At 38.2% G+C, this 22,533-nt stretch overlaps 1 protein-coding gene across 3 annotated transcripts in view; it reads right to left on the bottom strand.

The window, feature by feature from the left end:
- DAAM1 (dishevelled associated activator of morphogenesis 1) overlaps positions 1-22,533 on the bottom strand; it is a 114,871-nt gene that overhangs the window by 48,797 nt on the left and 43,541 nt on the right. For all 3 annotated transcript variants that reach the window (XM_072428579.1, XM_072428578.1, XM_072428580.1), the window contains 2 exons: positions 10,291-10,512; positions 2,808-2,897 (listed from right to left, as the gene is read on the bottom strand). In XM_072428579.1, the coding sequence (XP_072284680.1) occupies positions 2,808-2,897; positions 10,291-10,473 (273 nt within the window). In that variant the 5' untranslated portion in view covers positions 10,474-10,512. The remainder of the gene's footprint in view (positions 1-2,807; positions 2,898-10,290; positions 10,513-22,533) is intronic.

Genomic DNA, 22,533 nt, shown 5'->3' with positions numbered 1-22,533 from the left:
ATAAAAACCACTCAGTTTAAGCAAAGATCTGAACACACTGGAAATGTCTGGCTGGAAATTGTAGACTTTTTACACACCTTAGGGTAAAAATATGTTTTAGACGGGCAGATGACCTCAAAAGACATATAAAATAAACACGGAAAACAGAATTGTCTCAGTGAGGCTTCACAAATGGTTTCCATTTAAAATGAAAAGAAAGGACAATTAGCTTAGCCTCCAGTTTATTTTTTTGTAATCCAGATTTTATTAGAAGAAAGGGAATATGGTCCCCACATTGTACGGGTGTGATGGTCTAATGGAAACACAGGACTCTGTTCCTAAATGACAACTATGAACATCAAAAGGGTAAAAGTGTAATTTGGGTTTAAAGAATACAACAAATGTACACTTTATAATGTATCGGTTTGAAGAAGATTTAGCATACCTTCCATTTATGTGAAAGGGAGTCAATATTTGTATGATACATACCTGAAGTTTGGGAACCCCTCATTACACTTTAGGAGCTTTTAGCCATCTCATTCTAAAACTATTTGTAATAATACAGTCCCTCTGAACTATATTGTTGAGGCTATAAAAGTCTCCACTCTACTAAGAAGGCTTTCCACAGGATTTAGGAGAGTGTCTGAATATTTATGCCAATTCAGTGAAGAGAGCATTAGCTGAATAGAATAAAAACTGGATTGCAAATGGTGTTCCAGTTCATCCCTAAGGTGCTTAAAAAGGGTAAAAATCAAAGCTCAAGCAGACAACTTTTCCTCTAGGCTTTGATCACAGAGGCACAGTCATGCCAGAAGAAAATTCTTTCTCAAATGGCTGCACAGGGTTGGAGGTGCACATTTGCTAAAATATCTTTGTAATGCGGTAGCATTAATAGTACCCTTAAGTGGAAACATTGGTGTTCAAATTGAATGCATGTTCAAAAGAACAGGGCATAAAGGAAAGGCCGTTTAAAAGTTTAACTTCCCATAAAACTTTATGGCAGATTTTGGAGTGGTAAACCATCATAAAGATTTGTAAAGCTTTCTATAAATATCTTAGTTCTTCCATCTCCAAACCTTCCAAGGACGTTATAATGGGATGTCCATCTCCGTTGGACCTTGAATTGTCACTAGTTGGGAATTATGGCAGTGATTTTAACCATTGGAGTATCCAATATATATGCCAAGGGAACTCACCAGGGTAAACCCAAAACTAAAATGTCTTCAGTAGACTGGGCCCATTAACCTAACACAGCCAGCTTAAAGGTATAATCTTATATGCAACATTTTATTGAAAATATTGATTGGGAAAAAAATATTACAAAATTGCTTTCTATTCTAATCTTACGTTCAAAATGATTAGATCCCCTCAGAGTTGGTTTGGCTAGGATGGATGCTGCCGTCATACATGGGCCTCATTTACCTATGATAGCAGATTTCAAATAACCCTTTATGTACTTCCAAGTTAAATTTCTTCCCAGGCTGACTGGAATGACATTTTAAATCCATCACATTATCAGCCATTTGATCATGGGGGAATAGCAACTCAATTAAAAGGATGGTCATAAAGTTCCTTTCTTCACGCCAGTGGTTATGCAAATGATATTAGGAGGTGATTAAAAGCAAATTGAATGTATAAATGGCCCTAGCTCATGCAGGAAAGCAAGATCAATTCTCATCCCCAATGTTTAGATCCCTGCATGTAAGCGAGATATCCGAGTCTGTTAATAGGTCAGTAAAGCACAGAATAAGGGTCAGTTTATTCTACTCGCCATTCTCTTTCACGTTAATATAGTGATAACACTCCATAAAATTCTGGTAGTCTGTATCAAGTAGAGGAGAAACTTCACTTTAGATTCCATCATAAAGAGAATGCACTTAACGGGCTTATTAAACCTCTCCAGTGTGTCTGTTCCAAGCGGTTAATTGGTCTTGCTTAGACAGCACTTTGAGAAAGTTGTGTGACCTTCAGCTTTGGGTTTGGGAATCACAAATTTTTTTTATTGCCATTTAGCCATTACGATCACACGTAAGTCGGCTGTTGGTGGGGGAACCGTTATTTGCCCTTGATTCAAAACAAAGTACAAATGACAAGTCTGCTTTTAACAAAATACAGATTTTGAGGGAGAACAAACCATAATATAATTTGACTCTTTACAAAGCAATTTGCTTCTGACACACTGCTAACAAAGCACTACAGCTGTATTGAAGTTTCAAAGGTCAGGGTTAGGTTTACTGAAAAGCCCTCAGCCTCTCCTCTCAACCCCAATCTAGGTTTCAGCCTTCTCCCCAAGGGAAGCTGCCTCCTCCGATGTTTACAGTCTTCTTCATGGGAATTTGTCTGGGGCTGCCCTCGCCCGCACAGTAGCTTTCTAAAGACTTGCAAGGATTTACTCACGATGGCTGGTTAAGGTCTTTGAGAAGTAGCAGCTCAGCCAGGACCAGATAGGATTTCAGCAGGAAAGATGTAAGCACTGGAGGAGGTCACCATTATCAGGAAGGTGCAAGTAAACATCAGGGTCGGCAAAAGAGGGTTGAGGCAGAGATTAGAGGGATATAGGAGAAGGGGAGACTGGAAGGTTTTATAGTAAACCTGAAATGTATTATTTGCTCATTCTTACATCATCTGTGGATTCCAAAGAGAAAAGCTGGAATCATTGCTTGCTTTGTCTTTAGAAATTGTTTTGCCAAAGACAGACAAAACATTGACACATTTTTCCAAATTCCTTGGTAGCTTCTGCATTTTCTAATTCATAACATAAAAAAGTCAACATAACATCAACAAAGGAAATATAAATCATGTATCAAGAACGTGCTGAGCTTGCTTACTTTTTTCTTGCTGCAGTAAATCTGCCATTTCTTCTCAGCTGGGAGGGCAAACATGGCTTCCCTGTGCTTGTCTGTGAGGTCCAGTTCATCCTAAGTGCAAGAAGGAGAAAAACAATATTATTCACAGAAATTGCTGTAATACAGATGTGCAGTCAGACAGTATCTTCGATTTAACATTATCCTTGAGATGGTTTGCCTACAATTGTAAACATTTTAACCTCAGGAAAATTAATGTAGGAAGGTTTGCAAACTAGTACAATATAAGTACTAAAAGTGAACTTTAGCTTTGCCTATGTAGAGTAAAGTAAAATTTAACTGTGGCCTCTGGCTTATCTTCCCATATGTTTTGCCCTCCTATATCATCAGGTACTTCCAGGTATAGAGGAGCATGTGACTTGCTTCCATTCCTTTTATTTAACACTGATAATGCCTGGGGATTGGGTGCTTGGGTGCCAGGTGCTGTCACATGGGGAACGGACAAAGTCCTAGGTCCTCTTCATGCTCCCAACCACGTTGGGTAGCTTTATTAAAAGTGTAAATAGGCAATTGTTCGAAGTGCCTCTATAGAACTCAAGAGGAATGTAAAAGTGGCTTGACACATATTGATGCAGCTGAAGGTCAAATATATCCAACACGCAACTGTCAAACTCCGAATAATCTGATTTAAAAATGTACTTAAATTTACTCTGAATAAAGGATTGTCAGCTGTTTGACAAGGTAATAAATACCAAAAAGTGGATTTGATCATATTGACTAATATTGGAATAAACCTTTTATTTTATGCTTGGAGGTCAGCTTTTGCTTTAAACACAGTTGCTTCATTCCTAGCGATGTTCAAACCCAAAGTTTCTGTTTTTATTAGAAACTATCATGGCTGTGGGTCCGATTTATTTAGGGGTTGTCCTGTCTAAATTAAAATTCAACCAAAGCTTTACAGAGGGGTGGAGAAGGAGGGGGAGTTGTCACTGCTGACAACATTCATATGGGTGTGTAAATTTCAGCTTGAGTTATTAAACTCTGAAAGCCACAGGCTTATGTCAGCAGAAGGTAAGGAAAACCTAGAAGGCACATGACAAAGCCTAAATGCAATTTTCTAATATGCTGGTAAGAAAAAGGGAGAAAAGGGTTCAAACTATGGTCAGTTTTTTTTCCGTGTCTCATTAGAGATCTTTGCAGTCACTACAAGACTAAAAAGATTCAACTGAACCCTCCAGGATGTATCTGGGATTTCCCAGGTTGAAACATGACAGCCACTTTTTGCCTACTGTAAAACAAGTACAAATCTGATAATCATAATTTGATTTCTCTTTGCAGCAGAGAAACTAAGTGGACCAAATCCTTCCTATCTTTCATCAAATACCTTGCTTGGTTGGGTATATCTGCCAAAACTTTTTTTCCTATGCAATAAAAAAAGTAGTATAAAAGCACCTTTGCTCCTGCTAAGTTTAGGCTCCTGTATAAGATGTTATCACATCATTGGGGGGGAGGGGGGTAAGAAATTCAATGTTCCCCAATACAAAGGCATAAAATAACAACATCCTGCTCTACTAGATTACAAAGGATGTGTTATCTTTTTTGCTGTGAGCTAGACTTTTCACTTGGCAATATGGAATGTTCCTTAAATGTACCATGAAATATGAAACAAATGTTGCACAGCAGAATAAGTTCCCCTTTATGGAGACTATGATACACATTGCGCCTTTACAATCTCACCATAAGATCTTCACACAAAGCCTCCACCACCACACACAGAAATACTTTTCAATTGGGAAGCAATACTGCAAACCATGCCCTGAGTATGCCATATATAGTCCATATTCTTATAATAAAGATCTGAAACCATTTTCATGAGAACAGATGTTTTGCTGAAAGAAAGCTGAAAAAGCTTCTACAACCAGTCTGCTTTTCACATGGCTATCCCTAATGGAACCAAGGTCAATGCCAGCACTTGCAGCAGGGAGCCAATCTCTGGTCTATCAATGAAACCATGTTGGTGGGATCTTAGCCGGGTTGTTTTAACTCACTTCCAGGCCCACTTTTTCAACCAAAACGACTGGTATCATTGCTAATTTTATGCCAGAAAAAGTCCTTTTCAAATTCCATTCTAACTAATGTTTCACTCAAATTGAACCTGTATTTTGACCATTACTTAACAGCCACTTTTGTGCAGAGAGCCAGCTCCATTGTCATGGTGTGATGGGATTCGCATAGAGAAACGTGAGTGGCCCGATGAAAGCCCTCATCTCAATCCTACTGAACACCTTTTGGATGAATTGGGCAGCCAATTGTGAGCTAGATCTTCTCATACATCATCATCAGTACCTGACATTAGAAATGCTTTATTGTCAGAATAGATATGAATACCTAAAAAAACACTACAAAATCTTATGAAAAACATTCCTGCAAGAGCAGATGCTTTTACAAAAAGTGAGGTGAGGGTAAATCCTCAGTAGTAGTTTTAAGGAAGCCTAACATAATTTTCAGGTCATGAGGGACCCTTGCTAAATCCAATTTATTGTGGGTCAGTGGGGAAAAAGTCCTCCTAAATTGGTGGTCAGTGGGAATAAAGCCCCTTACAGTAGTGGCTAGAATGCCACCTTTATAGACAATTTTAATCATTAGTGTCAAGTAGCTGTCTCTACCAAATGGTGTTGGCCCCAGAACTATGCAAGCATCATAAAATGGGAACCAGCCATAGTTTGAAAAATACCTAGCAGCCACTGGTGGAACCCTCGTTGAGAATGGCTGCTTTACAACCCCCCTCTCTTGTTCCAATGAGGGTAGGCAAGGTAGAAGCAGACTGCTAAACAGTCATGGCTACAATAATACAGGATTGGATTCAGAACTTTTTAAACAAGTGCGCTAGCAATTATAGGAGTATGAAAGTTAGAAAACAAAGTAGCTATGGAGATGAATGAAGGGCTGCACATACAAGAACCAACTCACCTAAATACATTTAAAGGTGAAATGTTCTTGTTTTTATACACTTAAAAGAATCATTTCAGTGTTCTACCCAAGCAGGTTTTAAGCAGGTGACTCTATAAACACCAAAGACCTTTGAAGCCACTTAATCTGCCAGCTGCACGCCTCTCTTACACATGGCAGGTAAACATAAAACAGAGGGCTCTTAATATTTGATTACCTGCGCTTGGTCCTAGACGCTTGTCTTTCATTTGCCGTATAAATTAACAGCAGATGCCTGGGTGCAAAGCCTCTCTTTTGAAGTAAGAATAACACCATCATTTGCTTTTTAAAGCCAAGCTGGTAGATATAAATCAACATCAAACAAATCCATATACCACCAGCCCTTCCCTCCCCCTTCATATTAAAACTGAAAGTCGACAAATGTCCTGCATGTTACTGTTTCAACAGTGACTTTATGTTCCAGCCCTGTAATTATTAAAAGGAAAACATGCAATTTACCTTTTCAATAGTCAGTCTGGAAACTTACGCTTAGGAAAACACGCTGGATATAATTTAAGAGTTAAATTTAGTTTTATATGACCCAAGCTTACACAAATATTGCACTCTTTAAATGAACACATTCATTGTGTCATTTGAAATAATTTTAAAGATGTACGAAATGAAAAAGGTGAAAAAGAAAAACAAAACTTGTTTAAGGAGCTTTAGTGGATTGACCTGGGAGTAAAGTTTTACTTCATTTCATAATGAAATTTTTTATGTGATGTTGTACTAGCTGCACAGTATAGAGACAAGTGTCAGGATAAACATGGGTATGTCTGGGAGAAACCTTAAGCTACATACACTTGTGCAATAATTGTCGTTGGAAAGGATCTATCACGATACTTTCCCACGACTAAGGACTGCATGATGCATGATCGAGCTCTGTACATACAGCACCGTTCTGCTCTATGGAGAGGGGAGGGGGAGACCGAAGGAGCGGCACACCGCTGAGCACTTCCCCCCTTAAGTTCCATTTAAATTGTTCGTCCGCTAGGGCGGTCGTTTGGACGATGGACTGTACACACGCCAGATTCTCGTCTGATATCTGCCCTGAGCCGAGTGTGTACGTAGCCTTATTCTTTGCCAGCTAATTGAGAGGAATGATTAAGGACATCAGCACCAAAGGGAATCAGCAACATTTTCATTATGAAAAGTATTTCAGCCCTAAATTATTGATTGATCTATCCTGGTAAGATTGATTATATCTTCATGTTAACAATTGAGCTCTTATAATTTCCTATTCCCTTAGTTCTTACTGAAGGTAAGATATCATTTACACATTGCAGTGTGTTGTGGTGCATTTCTGCATGAACATTAATGTGACTCATCTTTTCAAACTTACCTACCCGTCTTCTTCTGTCTCCTAAACCACTCACCCACCATTCCATATCCCCTCTCCTATTGTATGTGGATTCCTCCTCTTAGATTGTAAGCTCTTCTGGGCAGGGTCCTCCTCCTGTATCACTGTGTCTGGCTGTCATTTGCAACCACTATTTAATGTACAGAGATGCGTAAGTATGTTGAGGCTATATAAATACTGTTTAATAATAAGTATTTGGATATTAAAAGTGCATTACAAAGACAATGTCACAATGCCTATTAATGGAAAAGTGAATTTGTCTTTGCAAAAGGGCCCAGGACCAACTCCAACCGCAAAAAAATACACTGATACTAACAATGATCACTCTACCTACTCTACTGTTGCAGATATCGATAATACCAAGTGTACCTGGGTGTAAAGAAGTGTTCACCAGTCAACTTCTAGGCACAAACACTGTCACATACAAGGTAAAGTGACAACTCACCATCATATCACCCAGTACGCAACATTAGCCAGGGCTGAGAATTTTAGGGCAGGTGAGGACTGAGTAGCAGATGACAAGGTGATGATCAGTGGGTCGGGGGAAACCTTTAACACTTTTTCCTTTTGCCCTCAATGAAGAAATGACTGTTCCTCTTTAAGGCAGCCCATTTATACTTATCAGATACCAAACATGCCCTTTTTTCCAGCCCTACCTTCTAACTACTGATTGATAGGTGATGAACAATAGGCGCCAGGGTGGTGCAGCAGAATGGTCAAGTGCTGTAGATGTTTCATAATCAAAATCAATGAGAGTTCAAAAGTTTACATTTCCAAAACTTTGTAGGATCTGTAACTGTCCCTGAGAATTAGGTACAGCCAGATACTATGACTAAGTGTTTTAAAGCTCTCACATACAGAAGCCGCCTATAAGGCATTTTAAATGGTCTCTCCCCATTTTATGAGTTTGGTTTCATACTGCACAGCAATTATTGGATTTATCATGTAACTGCAAGGATCAATGTGCACTAATGAGTTAAAAGGGCTAGGCACAGCCATTATAAAGCATCTAATATGCAGCTTTGCACTTTATAGATTTCTGTCCATTGTTTTTTTCCTCTTTTTACAATGCCTATGTAATGTATAATAAAGAGGATGTATGATTTAATGTCTCCTTCCTCCAATACATGTCTATACTTCCTATCCTTTCTCGTTCTTTGCTGTGGTCATATGGATAGGTCCCAAAGCTGGGGATACAGGAAGTAACAATCAACACTTCCTGTTCCATGTCATGTCCTTTCTTAAGTGAAATGCTGAGGATTCAGTCATTACGCACAAAGAATACACCCTGTCCCTGGCTCAGCGCCCGTATGAAAACAGTACATATTTATCATCACAGCTAATTAAACAGTGGGGGGGATGCTATCCACACATTTTCACAATAAGAGTTGGCAGACCTTGACAAAAAATGCTGCATGAAAGTGCAAGAACTGCGTGCCATTTATAGCAGCTAACAAGCAACCAATAGCCGTGCGCTTAATACAGCCTGCGCAATGTTTATCAAGGTTTCTTCCTTATTTTAGGAAAGGGCTGGTAGGATAAAGCAAAAATAAAGTTACGTTTACAAACCTGGTAGCAAGAACAGTTTGAAGGCAAAAAATTTTATGCACGTCCCTTATGTCATAAACTTCAGACATATAAATAGTTCAGTATAACCCTAGAATTTTTTAAGCTGGGTGGGGAGAAGTTGGTGGTGAGTGGCAGCCCGTTTCAGCAACCCAACTTTTAGAAACCATCCAAAAATAGCCAGGTGGTTACCTGAAAAGTGCTGAGTGGTGCACCCGGCTAAAAGGGGCTGGGGAGAACACTCTAGTTCAATAATTGTAATTTAACTTGTACTCATAAGCAGTTGGGAGTACAATTGTCAGAGCAAGGTTGAAGTAACCATGGCCATGTCTGGGAATCACCTCTTTCTTCCGATCGAGAACTTCATACATGGAAGGAGTTTGGGAAAATATGGCAGGAGTGACAATAAAGGGGACTGGAGATGTTGCATTGTGGGAAAAGGTCTGACATAATGTACCAGTACGCTGTATAATGTTTTGAAGCCACAGTTATTATTTGGCAAGTCAGCTTGCAAAAGGGCATCTGGACTCATCAGCTAATTAAGCACAATGCAAAACATTTTTTTGATCCACAATACAAAATTTATCGAAGGACAATGTACAGAGATTATTCAGAATGTGTGGCCAGCCTAACTTATTCATCACCAAGGATCACAAAGAAACCCCTACTTCACTTTTTATACCGCAATATGAGCGTAAAACTCTTCTGTCTACAGCAACATTATTAAAAGTCACTGATTTGCGTGTACTTGGGAACACACATCACAAGCTATTAATATACTGTGAAAGTAAATAAAAAAAACATGCAAATGCTAAGCAAATATAGACACACACTGGTAAAAATGACTCGGCATTCTGGTGCTTTCTTGCAATGCAAATAAGGGAGACCATGCTGTGGGGTAATGTTACAGGATGCAGCACCACATTACACATTATTGCCAGGAAAGCTGTATAAATGTCATCTGTATTCAGGATCCCGGAGTCCAAACAATAATTTGCATGACAGTCCTCTGCACTTAACAAATCCTGCCTGATTGTGAGTCATGGAGGTTACTGATAGGCAGATGTTCCACCAAGACCGGTGACCGTTTTACGTAAATCTGAATCGCACTTTAATAACTTGCTGATGCTATCCAGGAAACACTACTAAATGTGGCATTCATTTAATGGAAGCTGGATTTCCAGAGTTTATAACATTTGGAAAAGCAAGGTATAAGCCGATGCTATGGAATTTACAAATTTTAAGATAAGTCTGAGCAATAATTGGTAGCTGCAAGAACCTCTTCTATATGCTGCTGTCTGTCTGCTAGATTACCAATCAGACATACATGGATCTAATTGGAACCTGTGTAACACTACTTAACTCGGATTTGACACACAGTGGGTGTGTATATGAAAATGCAAAGCTAAGGTGAATTCCAGCTTGCCCAAACAGGCTGAAACAAAAGGTGAAATTTCAAGTTAGACTATCTGGCTTCCATATATTGAGTTACTGTCCTGGAGCCTGGTGTGCAGACAAGGCATTCTGACTTTTCTCCATGATAGAAGTCAATAAAAAAATAAATGCATATTACATTATGAAAGGTCAACTTACCACCAGCTCTGCAAACATAGCATCAAGCTCCTCAATCGGAGGGACGGGCAGCGCCGGCTCCATTGACTGCAGGGCAAAATTGCTGTCATTTCGTAATCGATATGTAATCTCTGGATGCTCATTACTTCGAAAACAGCAGAAAATGAAGGAGATCCCTCTGTTACTCCTCTTCCGCGGAGCCATGTCCCAGAGATTCTAGGCGCAGGTTCTACCTAAGAAATCCTAAAAAATGAAATTGCATATATTATTTTTTCAAAGTGACCTTCAAAATTACACTACACATTCAATACTCAATACATTTTCTAAAATGGGACATTAGAGATATGTTATGTATTTAAACTACATCTCGCTTTTATGGGAAAAGCAGAGTTGGTTCTTTCTATCATTGTCTGAAATGTGCTTTTTAAAAAAGGGTTTTGGATTCATTGCATTTAGGCAACTCTATAGTTTGGGGAAAAAAAGATTAGAGGAAGTTAGCAGCCATAGTATAAAAAAATATGAACAATAAATGAAAACAGTATTTTATAAAAAATATATATATATATATATATATATATATATATATACACACATACACATACACACACACATACATACAATACCAATGTTACCAAAAGGATTCACAGGCTTTAAGTAAACGTCACCCAGTAAAGCTTTAGGTCTTTACCAAGAAGCTGAAATATTATTTTGTGTAGACTGTCCCTTTACCATTAGGGCTGGGTGTTGAGTAGACTGCCTGTTTAAATTGAGGGCTTGTATAAAATGCCTTACGCATATTGAAACCTGCATAGGTATTTGAACGTTGTACAGCTACTTAAAATAATGCAATGTATACTTTGGATTCCTTCTGAAGCAGCTTAGCAGGAGAAGGTATTCTTCCGTAGACGTTAAGCACAACACAAACCTCCAATCCTATATAAATCACTCCAAGTAAGAACGACTTTAGGGGATTGAGCTACTTACTGAACAGCCAGCTTTTAATAGGGCAAGAACCTACTTAAAACTATAAGTTAAAATCCAATGTAAAGAATCTTGAAATATTTCTGGATTTAACATATCTAGTGAATAAGAAAGGTAACTCTTGCTTTAGGGGTATTGCTGTTTCTAACAGATGAGGTAAAGAGCCAGGTGTTCCTTATGGACGGTTAACTAATACAATAATTCAGCAGGTGGCAGATTTAGTTGATAGAAGACGGTTAAAGAACAGTTCCAGGTAAAACTCACTATTCGTGTATATACAATAAAATAAACTTTTTATTTCAGTCTCCTCTTTATCAACGGTTTGGAATAAAAGGTGATCTGAACTGTTTTGGATCAGTAACAGGAAACAAAGCTTTTCTAAAATAATATAATGTTTCTGTGTTTTCCCTGGAATAAACAGGTTAAAAAAACATGCATGTGGCGTTCTTAGTTGCTGATCGTTCTCTCCCACACATGTATACCGGGGGAAAGCAATATCCATACATCTACGCTGGGCTAAAGAAAAGAGCTGTGAATAATTTCTGACACCTTAAACAAAGAGCTATTTCCAGCTGTTTTATACCCATTAGTTCTTGTCATTCTAAGACAATAAAGTCATGGCTTTATATTTTTAATTAATGTAACTCCAGCAATATACAGCACACCTTGGTTTTAATTGCAATGAGTTTGTTATTCTGATTTTTATGTGATTCATACACCTCTTTCACATGGTCAAGGTAAGATGATCAATCTAATGCATCCTGTTTCAGCTCCATTGCTTTCAGGGTCATTTTGCTATTCACTGGACAGAGGGGATGCGGATTCATTGCCTAATCAGCAGGATGGAAAAGGAATATGGAGAGCTGAAAGGTCCAACTAGAAAAGCAGATTCACCAGCCTGGCTAAAGAAGCTGGAATACTGTATTAACCAAATATCAAATCATTCTGCAAGCAGCGTAATCCACGGAATTGAATTTAAACTGTGTGCTTGGCTATGTGTGTAGTTTACCTTAAACTGGAACTTTAGAGAGAAACATTTCAGCTGCCATTGCTGATATTCATTAAAAATGTTGGCTAGAATCAATAACTTCAAATGAGTGACATCCAGCAACTAGCATTTTAGGAAGGAGAGATCCAAATTACAGCTTCAGTAGTTTTCTTTGCACAGACATCGAAAAGCTTGTTTAGTATAGTAAAGCAGTGCAAATGCAGTAATGCAAACTCTTTACTTTTCTCCTTTTCATTACAAAGTAACCCAAAATCTGGGTGGCTAATAAAAGGTATTGCATTGTGTACTATTAATAAAAATAAAAAAGAAATTTAGATTTGGCAGTACTTTAAAGTGAGCTCTGGAAGCTGTGCACTCTGCAGATCTACTAGCATGCAAACACTAAGTCTAAGAGACCTATAAATTAATAGTTGCTAATTGCCACGCCTGGCAAGTTGGAGAATAAAAAAAACTTTGGGTCTTAAGATACGCTTGTGCTTTAAACAAATAACTTTAATGTTTGCATGAAATTAAATTAATGAAAATTAAATTTGCATGAAATTAAATGCATGAACGTACCTTGAAAGGTGCCCTGTAGTGTGTGTCCTGTGCTCAAAACGAAGAGCACAGGATGAAGGATTCGCTAGCAATTTTGCCTCTATGCTCAATGCAGCCAAATGTTTCTGAACCTAGACCATGCTTCGGTCTTTGCGTATTGTGACCATCTTGGAAGAGAAACAAAGCTTGGCTTCCTCTTGAAAGAGCTGCCCCGTAAGGACTGGTGGCAGAATGACCAAATGCAGCAGAAGAGGATGCATAGATCCACAAAAAAAACAAAAAAAAAAAACAGAAGCAGGGTGATCCTTGCATTACAAGTCCTCAGTTACAGTTTCCTCTCCATGAAGTTGAGCAATAGTAAAATGAGAATGCAAATGTTATGAGATTAGCAATCAGTGCACTGCTATCTTTGCCAAGAATGCAAAAGGTAGATTTTCAGGGTACTCTGTGGGCACAACAGTATTTCTACATGATCCTCTAACAAAGTAAGTCTTTGATTTTTTTCAGTTCAGGTCTTTGGGCTGCTAGAAAGAAAAAATATTCAGATAACTGCCCCCCATGTAAAAAAAAAATAAAAAAAAAAATGAAACAGTTTTAGGTCATGCATCGTTTCTTTTGTTAATTTAAAAGCTGAAATATTTAGCGAGTTATGTAACTGTCACCCATGCTTCATGGCCTTTAAATCAGTATGAAAAGATAACAAGCTTGCGAGATACTGTGTTCCAGCTGCTGCAGATCTCTCTCCCATGATGCCCAGCCAACAAGAAGCGACGCCATAACAGCTGGTTGCTCGTCCGTCCCTCGTGTGTACACATCACAAAACAGCCTCTATTAATCTACATGTTGCATTAGCTTGACATCAAACACCACTTTTGGCTGCACATCAGAGGACAAACAAGGAAGGAGTAACAGAGGAGTGAATGATAAACTTATCTGCTATGGTTTTAATATAATACAGGATTATGTACAGAGATCAAACGACGTTGCATTTTACACTGGCCAGAGCGCTATAATATGAGTGTAACTCAGAAATAAAAATAACAAACCATTGATCAGACTTTTGTGTTCTGCCTAATCTCAGCTAGGCAGCAGCCTATTTGCATATTCCATTCCCATGATACGTTTTCCCTGGTGGTGCTAATGACCTTATTGGTGACTCTACTTGGCTAATTATTTAGTCAATCACTGCAGTCCAAGAATGATTTGACCAGTCACAAAACATGTGCAATTAGGTTACGAATCACAAGTCTTAAAGCGGATTTTTCTACACCATTATGCAAAGAATATACTGAGAAACATGATGTGACAGCACTTCCTCCCTATATGCTTGCATGAATACAAAATACACTGGATAGAAACCTCCAAGATTCCACAATCCTGAAGGTTAGTATATATCTAATACCTATTTTCAAATAAAGCTACTAAAAAGTAGGAAGGAAGAAAGGAATGACATTCAATGAGCTAAAGCAAACTCCACTTTTTAAAAAATACTTTTCACCTTTGTTAAATGTAATAACGGTTGATCTCATATAGCCTTTTGCTGTCATTACACAATCCACAGAAGAGATATGAATCTCCTCTTCAGATATGAAGGATACCGCTATACAACATGTCCGTTCTCCAATATTATAAATGTCCAATAAAACAGTCTCAATTTTGCCTTGCAGATCTTGCTTCAGACTAGTAATCAGTAATCCATACTAAAAGAACAATACAGAGTCTGCTGGAATGTTGAGTATATAATGATATAAGAGCTTTTACGCTATAGATTAAAATTATACTAACAAGTGTCGCTTGAAAAGTGCATCTTATATTTACACAAGATATTAACACCTGGATTCAATGCACCACAGTTCAATGTGAGTGATATACTTTCTGAAGTCAGAAGTGGATCATTTAGGTGCATATAATAAGCAATTTGCAAGTTACAATATGAAGTATTTTTATATACATTCCCACTCCAGCACTTACTTCATTTCTGCTTTAGTCTTTGTCATTACCAGAAGCTTCAAACTTTACCAGTTGTTGTACCCCCTATATCAAAGCAGTTTGACCAATAATCATTACAATGGATCATGCCAGTATAATTAGCAAGACTCTTGTAGTCTCCATTGAACTGGAATTCAAACTAGTAACAATTCAGGAGGAAAATTAGAAGATGGGTATAGAATGTGGTCAACCATAAACAGGTAGTGCCTGGACAAGGATTAACCTGGCAAGATCACCAAGTACTATTTTAGTGAATTTTGATAATCTAAAAATACCAAAAACAGATACATTTGAAAAAAAATTAAATGTATTTTAATTTATATGAGATTTTAATAAATGGGTCTACATTTTTAAAGGATAAAAATTACCACTGAAGGAGAATAAGGAGGGTATAGTGGCTGAACTGCACTCCATGCCTGTTCTGGTAAATCTACCACTTTGCCAGAGTGGGTATGGGAAACAGATTTTCTCCTTTCACTTCATGCGGTTCCTCAAAAATGGCTCAAGTAGGGGATGAGGATGGAAGAAAACATGTTGGCATTGCAGTAGTTCATAACAAAGTATGAATGTTAGGTTACATCCTCAAAATGCTGCTTATTAGTTTTATTAGTTGTCATTCTTGGCATACGCATATATAATTTTCACAGCACTGAACCTACACCCAATGCAATCTAATGTAATAATGGCCATCAGCAAGTCTAACATATTTCTGACACGCCTTATAATAATAAGTTACACCTTTGTCGTGGTTCTTTTGTGCCTCATAAAATTTGGTAAAACACTACTCCTAATGGTTTCTTGAATATTTCCAAATAAAAAAAATTCTGATTGGAAGGCTATTAATATTGTCATCAGAATTACAAATCTAATAAAAAACAAACTTCTGAAATATATTGAGTATTCTTACCAAGATACCAATGTCTCCTACTTCCAAGTTGGGTGCCTCCAAAAACAGCTGCTAATATTGAATGGACAACCCTACCAGAAAGTAAACTCTTCTCTTTGCTTTCTGTCATTGGTACTGGTGTCTTCTTTCCACCTAACTGTCAGCTAAGACAGGAATTCAATCAACCGCACTACAGAAAAGCCATTTAAGGGACAAATTGGACTTGTTTCAGGAGACTGCATAGATGGAAGTTTGAGAAATCTACAGCTTAGTCAGGAAAATTTTTAAAAGCCAGCCGACCTATAGCTCACCCTACTGTCAATGGAACAAAGCATTAACAATAAATGAGCTGTCATCTATTATTTAAATGTAATGTTACAATCTTCCATTATAAACATTTTAGGATAAACTAGAAAGTGATAGCCTGAGGAATACCCGATTTCCCTGCATCATCTGACAATGAACTTATAATAAAGCATAGAAAAAACTTTTTGTTTGTTCCAATTGTTCTATATTATTTATTTAGGGTGTTCACTTTCATTTTGTAGAATTTGATTGTCTGACTCTTTACAAAAGCTAAATGACCATTGCTTGATGGCTCCATTAGATGCAACAAGCAGATTATGTCTATGAGAAAGTGCTGCTTAAATAATGGATCTAGGCTCATGTATAATGGTATTATAGGTATTAAACCAAGGAAGGAAGTCAGGAAACCTAGCTATAATGTGCATCAAATGTAAAAGATATTTTATCTGACCATTAGTTGAGTAGCTGTTTTAAAAGGTACAGCTATCAGGTGCTCATAAATTTCATCCTTCATGGAGATTAGAATCAATCACTTGCATGTTAGTAATGGCAATTAAAGTTTACCTTTCATTTTTGCCCTTGTGGGGCAAAGTAAAGGGGTCACTCCAGGACCTTCAACAGATCTTTTAAGTCAATGAGAGTTGTGGTCCCCTGACCCCATGTCCAGAAGGCAATAGTAATGGAGAAAGTGGAGAAAGAAACCACAGTACCCAACGAGGGACCAAGAGCCTGACAAACCAGGAAGTATGTTGGAAAAAAAGAATGTTCTCCAAAGATCTTGAGCACAGCAATGATCGGCAGTGTATCTTATCTTTACAATAGAATCTTCTTTAGCACTTTTTGAATTCGTGACAGATTCACATAAAGAGAGTATTCACCTTTTCCCTCACTGGCTAAATTGCTAAGGACTCCCAATTAGCAACAAGGCGACACCTCTTCAGCAAGCAAACAAGTGCTCTGTCTGCTTTCCTAGGGATCTGGTTGTTGGAGAGTTGTTGGCAGAGACAGGATTGCTGATGTGATAAGGCCCTTGGGGTTAAGATTACAGGAAGGTAAAGTGTTTTTGAGTGTGGCCTTCATAAAAGGCATCTTTGAGCTTTGCTTTGAAACCACCCAGACAGATTGCCCAAATGAGATGCTAACTGGAGATCTTTAATATAATTAACACTGTTCTACAGCACTGTCTGATATTTAAATTCAGACTGTAATACAGTCTCCTGGCAGACAGAAGAGTAGATCAGTACTGTGTGTATCAGACTTAATCCCTGGTGCCTTAATTGACAGTTGACTCAGCTAGCAGTCACTTAAGTTCAGGTGTCCCCACTTCACTAGACAAGTATTGTTCAAGATATTAGGCTGACCAGATCAATTTTCAGCTAATACACAGATCACACATTACAGGCTGACATCTGGCTAAAGTTGCCAACAGCTGAGACCAAAGTCCATTAGGTGTTAACTGGAAAATATTCTGTCCTTCTCCAGCAATTTAATATTTATTAGCCATCACAAAGCAAATAAACTAAATGCTATGGTCATCTGGATCAATAAAAATCAATGGCCCTCTGGAGATGCCTAGCTAGCTAAACCTAATTTTGCATTTCTGTGCATTAATATCAGTACACCTGCTCCATTAACATCTCATTTACTAATCATTAACCTTCAATAAGTCTTTCCTATATTGATGCCGATATCTGCACATTTTGTATTTCATATTATAAACCCCAACACAAGTGTATTGAACTGTATGATCCTATATCCTAAAAAAAAATAAGTCATTAACAATCAAAAAGTACCTTTAAAGACCTTTTTCTGTGAGGTTGACAAAACCTAAACCGTATACATCATGACACCTGGGCACATATAAAACAATAAGCACCTTGCTGATTCTTGATTTGAATGGCACCTATGGGTGCTGTGTGCAGCTTTATCAGTGCCATGTATTACAAACTGCAGATAACACTTGTTCACATTCTGGGTATAAACACCCTTGTTGTACAAGAGTCGCATTAAGAGAAGAAATACAAAAAGTATAAAACCTGGATTTTGTTAAACATGAGGTTGTACTACAATAAGCATGCTTTATTTTAACAGTTGTGTATCTGTTTGTATATGCTTTTCTCTTTAGAATTGCAAATAAAGAGTCCTACAAGGAATGTTTATTGAGAAATGTGTTAAACTTTACACTCTGTTTGAAGTACATTTTTTATGCATTTTCTTCTGCTTTGATCCCAGGAATGTGTATTCAAATGCAACTATATCCAAAAACCTTTCTTTTACATTTAATAGGGATAGGGAAGGATTGGTACCCTTTTCTTTTTTTTGCTGTCTGTGCCCCGGTGGACTCTTGAATCCCTGTCCATCAAACAACTGTTTCACAATGTAAAGAGAAGAAAATCTTTAAAGTGCACAAAGCGATCTAAGAGTCCCTCTTAGATCGTCGTCTTCTGAACAAGTGTCCCCACTAGAAGGTTCATCCACCGCCGTGGTGACCCTCATAAAATATTGTATAATGCTTCACTTTCTGCTCCAGACACAATGCTAACAATGTCAAATACATTGACCTCCCTGGGAATATTGGCCAAGACAGCAATAAAAGTGACAGGTCAGTTAACATTTTTATCTAATATTATAACTACTGGGAGATAATTCGTGTAGACCATTAAAAAGTCATTTAGCCCATCTGCAAGGAGTATGTATGCTCTTCCTGTGTTTGCAATGGATTCCTGTAGGCACTAGTTTCCCCAGCCATTTAAAAAGGGTAATTATAACACTTTAAATAAATCCTGAACTATTTTAGCAACCTTTTTAAAAATCATATAGGATATTTTCATTTATACATATAACCTAAATGAAGGGAAGCCCTTAAATTGCATAAACTACACTGCTTGCTTTATTGGATGAATTTACCAATTCAAGATGGACAAGAACTTTTAGCACCCCCAGTTTTATAACATACAACATGAACTGGACCAGCATTAAAAAAGACAGAGGGAGGAAGTAGATGGAGGTTTATGTCAAAGAGAAACTTAGGGAAAATAAAGGTTGCTGGCGAGGATATGCAAATCACTGATAAAAGTCCACTGATGGGAGCTCACACGAGTTTTATAGGTCGAGTATTTTACACGGTGACCATACTCCAAACTAATCCCATACATTGAATGTAGAGTATGTTACATATGTTGCATCATTACACTATAGGTCATATATTCCATACAATTAATTATCACAGAACTGATGTTTTCAGTACCATAATGTGAATAATACACTTGCACATAATGGCAAACTTGCCTCCTGGTTTGCCTCCTTTACACAGGTTACAGTGTAAAAACTTCCCCTCCACATCTTCCTTCCATCAGCTGCTGATGTAACTAGAGATTTGGTAAAAAAAGACATACAAAACTATGTACTAATACATATATATATATTTCAGTTGAAGTCCTATACATTGAATAGTTGAGAAGTTTGCTGAAAAGAAGCAATCGCCAGAAGCTAGGAGCATATCTGTGACAACACTTTCTACAAGATGTCAATAAAGGATGTAACCTGCTACTTTGTACTGCAACAGTTTCCTCGCTGGGGAATTACTGGAAGACCAGAACAAAGCTCACTCCACCCAAAGTCTCTTGACACTGTTTTGTGTTGTGTGCTATGGAAACCAGTGTGTGACGGCAAAGGATTCTCCTGTTTTCTTGATGCGTTATAGGAAAAGCAGATCCCATGGTAATCACACACCATCTACTTCCTGATATGTTTATACTTGAAAAATAAATTTGCAAAGGAGCGTGAATCAAATTAAATGGGTCAATCAGGAGGAGAACATTACTGTAGAAAACACGAGAAAATTGGTCAGGAAAGAAGCTGGCAGACAGTTTCAAGGGACCAAACGTTTTTAATCACTACTACAAAATAAAGTACTAAAACATTACAGCTGAGCCCTGGGGGAAATGAAAAATACCCTTGCAGAGGGTTTTGCAAGTGATAAATGCTTGGTTTTTGGCCTAGGGTACCAGTATTGAGCACTTTACTTACCTTAAACCTTGCTCCTCCAGAAATCACCACTTTCCTCTTCCCTACGACACTCCAGGTTGCTGACGAGCTCTTGCAGCCCTCATTACTCAGTGTAGGACTTTTGGTCTGGCATGGTATGTGATACCATCAGAGGATATAACAAGTACAGTGCTTCAGATTAGAGGCTTTGGTGGTGGAAAAGGAGGAGGGTGTTAAGGAGGAAACATACACAATCTATCTGGAGGTGTTTGGGGATCCAAATGTCTTCTGTAAGGCATCCACTGCAGAGATCTCAGGACAGCAGCAGCAAGATTATACGTATGTTCTTAAAATTAGCTCCTCTGTGGAGTATTTCTGAAGCCAAAAGATTTCCCTTCACTTTCTATCCTGTTTCTGTGGACACAACAGGAAAAAGGAAGACATATCTAGATAGTGAGGAAAACCCCCTTTAGCTGTCACCAGAACAAGTGTTGCCACTGAAATAACTTCCCTCTTATTTTGCCTTCATTTACAAAAGTCATAAGGAGCATTGGAACCAAGTGTGGATCTCCCTAACAGGGACACAGAATAAGAATCTTACTGAGGTTTTAAAAAAACACTATTACCATCCAGGTATGACAGTCTAAACAAGCACCAAATCCAGGTACTATGTGATGTGCATATCTTTTATTTCAACGTGTTAAGCCAAATCTTCTTTCATTGGTTTTACATACGCTCCCTCCCAGACACTGCAGTTCACAGTGGAAAGGGTTTACTAACAATGCTGACAATACAGAAGGGTTTGGGCAAGACTATGCATGGCCAGATAATGATCAACAATCAACAGAATTGTGACCATTTTTTGCCCCTATTATAGTGCAAACCGGCACAACCTACATGAGTGGCAACCCAGATCCAAACTCAGGAGCAGTGCAGCATTGTTGCCACACCATCACAGGAAACCACTAACTGTGGACTTTGCACAGAATTTGTAAGTGTAGCTGCACCTATAATCAAGGTCCAACTATACATTAAAAATTATAAAAACGTTGGATATATATATATATCCATAAATATCCATATCCATAAATATATTAAACGTGTAACAAAGTTGTGCCACTAATAATTTAACTACAAATTACTCATCTAAAGATTCCAGAATGTACCTTTAGATGTCCGTACCCTGGGAGCCTTGTACCTGAGGGCACACTGTTATAGCAAAAAATAAACCTGCTGGCCCACCCCCTTCATCTCTCTGCCAGTGAGGGACCAAATATACATAAATGTATTTGGGATATCACTCCATTTCCCAGTGAGGTCAATATATGTCCTGCATACTCTCACAGACAAACTACAGCTATATTTTCCAAATTGTCTGTTCCCGTCATGCTGGGGAAATAAAAAGGGTAACGCTGATTTGTTGCAGCAGGCAATAAAACCAGTTCTCTCATCAAACGCGCTGCAAATCAGGAATTAACAAAATCTCTCAGATTGCATACAATGTCGGCTTTATTTTAATAGCCAGACCTCTCGCTGGGTGGAAAACACTCCTGGCTGAATGAAAAATTTTCTCCCCTTAATCATGATTTATTGAAAGAGAGGTGCTGGTTGCTAGGTTCTCTCTTCCTTTCCTCTCTGGTTTATTGTTAATCCCTCGAGACAATCTGTGTGATTGCAAAAGGCTGATGTGAGTAATGAGTTTTTCTCGGTTAAGACTAATTAATTTGGCGTGGGGACTTGTTGAAATCTTCATACGGGCAACAAACATTTACCTCGCTCATGTGGCGTTACGAGACATATCTACTATGATTTCCATGGTAACAGACTTCCTGCTCAGAGCCAGGCCCACAAATGCTGAGCCTCACTCATCATTTCAGCATGCATAATACATCTTGGCATTACCCACAATGCTTAGTTATATGGCCCAGGCCAGCTATGGCCGAGCCTCTGCAGCTAAATTAAGAAGTTTCCCAAGTTGGGATTTATAGTTCTCCAGCAAGAATCTTTATGGTTGTCCACAGAATATCCGAGACATATTTTTTTATGATTACGTTTTTCATTTACAGGAGTGTAGGAGGGTTAGTCATAAGCAAAAACTGCTATTTTATTTCAGGTTGGATGCTGCTGGGGCGAATCACCTTTATGGGCCCAATGTTGACACCCATCTAAAGCAAACTGCGAGCTTGCACCCCAAAGGGCCATTATTGGGTGCCCCCGACCTGCATCTAGATTCCCCAATTACTTGTGCATAGTACTAAACCCACACACTTTTATGGAGGTGGAAAACCATGGCTTGATGACCACTAGAGTGATCGGGAAGAGCTGGAAATGCTGGTAACGGAGTTGTTGCTAGCGGGAGTCCCCATGCCATGTTATGTCTTTAATTCAGATTGTAGCAAATGTTAAATTATCTGTGTGGGGGCAGCATTCCAGTGCCTTTTCTTTAATGTTTACAGAAATACAACCTTCTTTAGAAAACCAGTGCAAGTTTTATTAATAAACTGTACATAGCGCAAACATATTACTCTGCACTGTACATTAAATAGGGGTTGCAAATGACATAGATACA

This window comes from Pyxicephalus adspersus, chromosome 12 (assembly GCF_032062135.1).
Source record: "Pyxicephalus adspersus chromosome 12, UCB_Pads_2.0, whole genome shotgun sequence".
Taxonomy (NCBI): Eukaryota; Metazoa; Chordata; class Amphibia; order Anura; family Pyxicephalidae; genus Pyxicephalus; species Pyxicephalus adspersus.
This window is presented reverse-complemented; position numbering and strand designations above follow the sequence as displayed.